This window comes from Schistocerca americana, chromosome 3, assembly GCF_021461395.2.
Source record: "Schistocerca americana isolate TAMUIC-IGC-003095 chromosome 3, iqSchAmer2.1, whole genome shotgun sequence".
Taxonomy (NCBI): domain Eukaryota; kingdom Metazoa; phylum Arthropoda; class Insecta; order Orthoptera; family Acrididae; genus Schistocerca; species Schistocerca americana.
Window position 1 is genome coordinate 971,483,096 of NC_060121.1, and position 6,066 is coordinate 971,489,161.

At 39.0% G+C, this 6,066-nt stretch overlaps 1 protein-coding gene across 1 annotated transcript; it reads right to left on the minus strand.

The window, feature by feature from the left end:
* Nucleotides 1-2,317: 2,317 nt before the first annotated feature.
* Nucleotides 2,318-3,041, minus strand: LOC124606597 (putative nuclease HARBI1). The gene is made up of 3 exons (XM_047138582.1): nt 2,917-3,041; nt 2,588-2,754; nt 2,318-2,511 (listed from the first exon to the last, which is right to left on the minus strand). The coding sequence occupies exons 1-3, from the start codon at nt 3,039-3,041 to the stop codon at nt 2,318-2,320; spliced, it is 486 nt and encodes a 161-aa protein (XP_046994538.1).
* Between the last annotated feature and the right edge of the window lie 3,025 nt (nt 3,042-6,066).

Genomic DNA, 6,066 nt, shown 5'->3' on the forward strand with positions numbered 1-6,066 from the left:
TTTAGTTTATTTTTAAATATTGGATCTGGAGCAGTTTTTATTTGTTCTGGAATTTTATTGTGTAATACGACGCCCAGATGAGTTATATATTTTTGGTATGATGATGTCCTTGAAAAAATTTGATGGATATTAGATTGCCCTATGGTATAATGAGCGTGTATATCATTGTTTTGGATTAATTTTTCCTGTTCTTGAGAGGTATTCCCTGGTGAATAGGATTGTTTCTTGAATGAATAGGGATGGGATGCTTAGAACATTAAGTTTTATAAATTGACATTTACAGGATTCCAGCTTTTTGAGGCCACAGATTATCCTCAGTGCTCTTTTTTGTAGTTTAAATATATTTGTGCTGTGAGTTGAATTTCCCCAAAAGATGATTCCATAGCGGAGCAATGAGTGGAACTGCGCATGGTATGCTTGCATTAGTGTGGATCTACTTGTAGTAGATTTTAGTATTCTTAGTCCATAGCACAATGATGAGAGTTTCTTTGATAAGTTGTTTATATGTGTGTCCCATTTTAAATTTTGTTGGACCCATAGACCCAAAAATTTTGTTGCATTTACATTTTCAATTTTATCATTATTTAACTTTACTTGGATAGTTTTTTGGTTGGATGTGGGAATTAGATCGAAGTTGATACATACAGTTTTCCCACTATTAACAATTAGGCCATTTTTGTTAAACCACTCAGAAAGTTTTTTCATGGAGTTATCAGATATTGTCTGAAGGGATTCAGGGCTAGATCCAGTCAACACTATGCTTGTATCATCAGCAAACAGGATAGTTTTTTGTGGGCTCATATGTTCAACAAGATCATCTATGTAAATGAGGAAAAGTAATGGCCCTAGAACAGAACCCTGGGGAACACCATATCTTACTGTTCTTTCCTCCGAGAGGAAAACTGTATTATTTATTTTATTCTGTACATTAATATCGAATTGAAGTGATACCTTCTGTCTGCGGTTTTGTAGGTAAGAGCATAGCCAGTTGTGAGCCACACCTCTTATTCCTCTTCTTTCCAATTTAGCAAGCAGTATTTTATGATCTAGTACGTCAAAGGCTTTAGAGGGATCTAAGAAGATACCTGCAGCTATATTATGTTGGTCAATTGATTTCAGTATGTGGTCCAACAGTTCAATGGAAACGATAAGTTGCCAGATCTAGCAGTGTTTCATACATCAAAAGTGTGGTAAAGTGACGGCATAATTATTCTGATGGACTTGTAGAAATTTCGGAATTTTTAAGTGAATTTTGTGATGAGAAAGACATATATTCCACATGGCGTATTGAGCAGGTCGGTGGCTAAGAACTGTGACTGCATTAGGTACCGGCAGGCTTAATATTTGGCGAGCATTCCCGATCAAAAACAATCAGTATTTTTGTAGCTATTACGTTTTCGGAAAATGGAACACCATAAACTTGCAAACGTGAGTGAAAGGGATTGTGAGTGACTGTGTTAAGACTAGCACGGGCTTGGCAGTGATACTTGTTCACCTAAGTTTCAGAATATATTAATTGAGGACAACATTTCCAACTTTTCATTTAGTGAAAAAACTTTCTCCCGAAATGTAAATTAGTGACTTTAATTGCAGCCTGGTTCACGTTGAAGTACAGTAGGTTTCACTCGGCTCCCCTACTGATGATATGCTGAGACAAGGTTCACAGGTAGGTGCAGGTTCATTGTAAAGGGACAGAAAGAACCGCACCGCCTCAGTACCAGTACCTAAAAAGAGACCACACGAGGCAAAATTACTGGAAATAGTTGGCTCATCATTGAAGCCACTGAAAAATACCTTCGATTCGGATGCACAGTACAGTGTTACAGTGTAATGATGGACCTAAATGTAGATATAGTTGATGATGCAGCAGTTGGCGATGTCAGCAGTACCACAAGCAGTAATGGAACTGTAATTGCTTCTGAAGCTGGCAAAAGCCTGATCCCAGCACAGGTTGTTATGGAGAATGTTCAACAACCCTTCTCCAAACCTTCAAGTGCAGGATCACAAGAAACATGTAATTGGAGAAGGATGACACTGAGACCAAAACCAACTTCCTCCTGTGCACTGGACAGTGTGATGCAGAAGAAGGTGGAAGTACTCCAGCAGCAGCTGGAAATGATGAAGAGAGAACACATGAAAGAAAATTTTGGCACTAAAAGAAAAATTAAAATATTTGAAGCAGAAGAATTCTACCGAATGTAATGTAAATGTTTAAAAAACATTTTGTTTTTTGTGCACTATAATAATTTCCAATAAAAATAGTTACGTATTTTACATGTATTAAATAACAGTTTACTTCAGTGAAAATGTTCATCAACTATAGTGTGAACTGCTCGTCCTGGTAATGTGTCATCCCGATACATTTATTGAGCAGGAGGCATTGGCTCATTATCGTCGATATCGGGCCCCTCTCACTACGTAATAGCCACAGCAGCTGCATAATTTCTGTATCTTTTGGTGGCTCTTCCTTGCTTGTGCTCCTTGCAATATTATGCAAGACAACTGTACTCACTATAATTGTCATTGTCTTTTGTGGATTACACCTCATTTCCATAGATAAAATAGGGGAATCTCCTCTTCCACAAACCATATTGTCTCTCCACAGTGTTCCTTGATGTAATGTGAGACCTATTATATCGGTGCTCTGCCACACCCTGTGGATTTGAAAGTGGTGTCAATAAGTAAGGTCTGCATGCATAGCCACTATCTCCTAGTAAGTGACCGACTGGTATTTCACCATTTTCAAACTGTGCCCTTCAAGCGCAGTTATGAAATAGTATACTATCATGCACAGAACCATGCCACCGAGCCACAATGTCCCATATTATTAAATTGTGGTTGCTGATTGTTTGACAATTAAAGGAGAAATATGATTTCCTACTGTGGAAAAGTTCTGCATTCTATCCCCAAAGTGACTTAATCCTTATGTGAGTGAAATCCACTGTACCAATGACTCCATGAAATCCAGCCAGTGTGTTGAAACCATCCATCACAGAGCATACTTCTGCTTGAGAAGGAAACTTTATGTATTGACGAGACATTGTTGCTATGGTTCCAGACAGTTCACTTATAATTCTTTGTGCCGTTGTGGAATGTCATTAGCACTGTTGCCAATTACTATATTAAACGCTCCAGTTGCGTATGCCCTTAATGTCATCAGAAGTCTGTTTGTGGGTGAGACCAGATTATTTCGGTAAGTTGGAAATTCTAACCTGTCATGGACTTGATCCAATAACCACCACACTGTTTCTTTTGAAAGACGAAACCTCTCTTCAAATTTCCGGTCACCGTAATCTTCGAAAGGATTTCCCCTTTCCACATGTACACCTACGCGGTTGCAATGATTTATATGTTGAACATATAGCATTTCTTCATCTTCTATGCCACCTAAAACATCAAAACATGCTGCCATGTTATGTGTTTACAATAAGTTAACCACGATCAATTCAAGATAATCAAACCTTTGAGCTCAGTTAACTTTAATCTCGATCAAATCCCTCGATTAACTTTGATCATGGTTGATGCAGCCGAATATTGAGTTAATCAGGGTTAAATGCTGACTTGACCACAGTTAACTTTTAATCGCCATTGGTGCAGTTGGCCCTAAGAGCTGAATAACAAATCTCTGATGTGACTTCTGAAATTTTCCCAGCGTATTTCTTCTTCCAGTAATTTTCAGGTTTGCAGCTGGATCCCATCAACATTCTACCATGATATTTCAGCCCAGAGATATCCGGCCGTCCTCAGGTGAATAGACAAAGTACTGAAGAGAGCTGATGCAGTCATAGTACTAATAGAAAATACCACGCATGTGAATTGTACTGGCAGTTTATGGTGAATGCATTAGAGGTGACATGTGAGGCAGCCAAGTTGTGTGTGCTGCCCTCAGTGATGAAGTAAGGACAATAAAATCGCTGAGTATCAACTGAGAATGTCAATTCCATTGTGACCGCATAATTTTAATAGTTGGATTCCAATTTTTATCCAGCTGAAAGCTGTTATCATGATTCATTAAATTATCAGCAAGACGTATTTCCACGGATTCTTTAGTTACAGAAGCTGGAAACCAGTGCTAAAATGTCATCTCTCAACGCATGCGCGTAAACTGCCAGTACAATTCGCATGTGCAGAATTCACTATAAATACCTTGACTGCATCTGATCTCTTCAGTACTTCGTCTACTCACCTAAGGATGGCCAGATGTCTCTGGGCTGAAATAATGTTGATGGGATCTGGCTGCAAACCCAAAAATTACTGGAAGAACAAATCTCTGTCCTTTACACATACATAAATTATCAAATCCCACAGAAAAAAAGCATTTTAATTCTATATGTTCTCAGGAATGCTTAAGAGTAATGGATTGTGTTTCACGGACTTATTAAACCAGAAGCAAAGATATATACGACACTCTGTTTGGCTTCAGAATGTTAGTTCTTAAAATCCATTGTATTCATTAGTAATGTAGTTGCACTAGTTAAATAAGTGCACAAGTAAATCTTAGATGTTACTGCAAAATGAGAGTAGGAACTACATGCTATTCCATTCCATGTGTGCAAAGTGATTGTAATTTCTATTGATTTTATCACTGAATGTTATTTAAGACCTTTGTGAAATATGTAAATAATACTCTATTGCCACTGCTTACGTGTTTGTTAAGAATTTAATAGAGCATATGTGGAAATATCAAGGTTTTTGATACAAAGATATCAGCTTTCATCCTTGATGTCATCAAAATGGTAGAAATAAACAACTCATCTAAATCCCATATGGCAATCATCGTGTCACTCATGCAACCATAATAAGCATGCAACAACAGAAATTTTGTCATAAGATATATTTCTGAAATAATCTAAAAACAATTACGCAACCAATCACTACACATGAAATTTGGAGGTTTTTCACAGAGACAAACAACCCTACACCCCCCTCCCCCACCCTCAAATACAAAACAGATAAAAGTATATTAACTTCTCATTAATAAATCTAACCAACTGTCTGGGAATACTGATATCCATCAGAGGATGAGGGAGACATTTTACACAATACATCAGACTTCTGAAGGAAAATTGTGGTGCTCGGCATGTCACGCACTTCCTCCATCAACATGCAGCTGTTAAACATCACTGGTACACCCATCACACAACGAATAGGTGCAATGGCTTTTTAGAAGTAACAATGCACCAAACAACTTTTATGAGATCAAAATTTACTACAGGAGAGTTGGAACACAACCAACATGACAAAACTTCATTATGTTATGAGTCAAAGCTGATGCACACTACCAAACACTTGGATTGATTACCACTGATAATTCACAAAGAAAGAGACTTTGTTATTAATATGCGAAATTAGAGTAGAAAAGTCTATGAGTTGTGGAAGCATACAGGGACAAGGTGGAGAGAGGATAGGGCAGCTAGGTGCAGTCAGGAGGTAAGACGGAGAGCATGGTGAGGGTGTGGGGGAGGGAGTGGGCAGCCAGCTTAAAAGGATTGAACTAAAAAGACTGTGGCTGCATAGGTGAAGCAAAGGACTGCATAATGCCAGAGTGTGAACAAGTAAGAGGATAGGTTGGTGTAGGACAATGATTAATGAAGGTTGAGGCCAGGAGGGTTACAGGAACATTAAGGAGGGTTCACACCTGCATAATTCAGAAAAGCTGGTGTTAGCAGGAAGGATCCAGATGGCACAGGCTGTGAAGCAGTCATTAAAATAGAGAATGTTGTCTTGCACAGCGTGCTCAGTAACTGGGTGGTCCACTGCTTTTCTTGGTCACAGTCTGTCAGTGGCCATTCATGTGGACAGACAGCTTGTTGGTTGTCATGCCCACATACAATGCAGCACAGTGGTTGCAGCTTAGCTTGTAGATCATGACTGGTTTCATAGGTACCCCTGCCTCTGATTGGATAGGTGATGCTTGTGGCCAGAGTGGATTAGCTGATGGTGGATGGATGTATTGAACAGGCCTTGCATCTAGGACCATTACAGGAATATGAGCCACAAGGCAAGGGGTTAGGAGCAGGGGTTGTGTAGGGACGGGTGAGGATATGTGGGAGGTTTGGTGAGCAG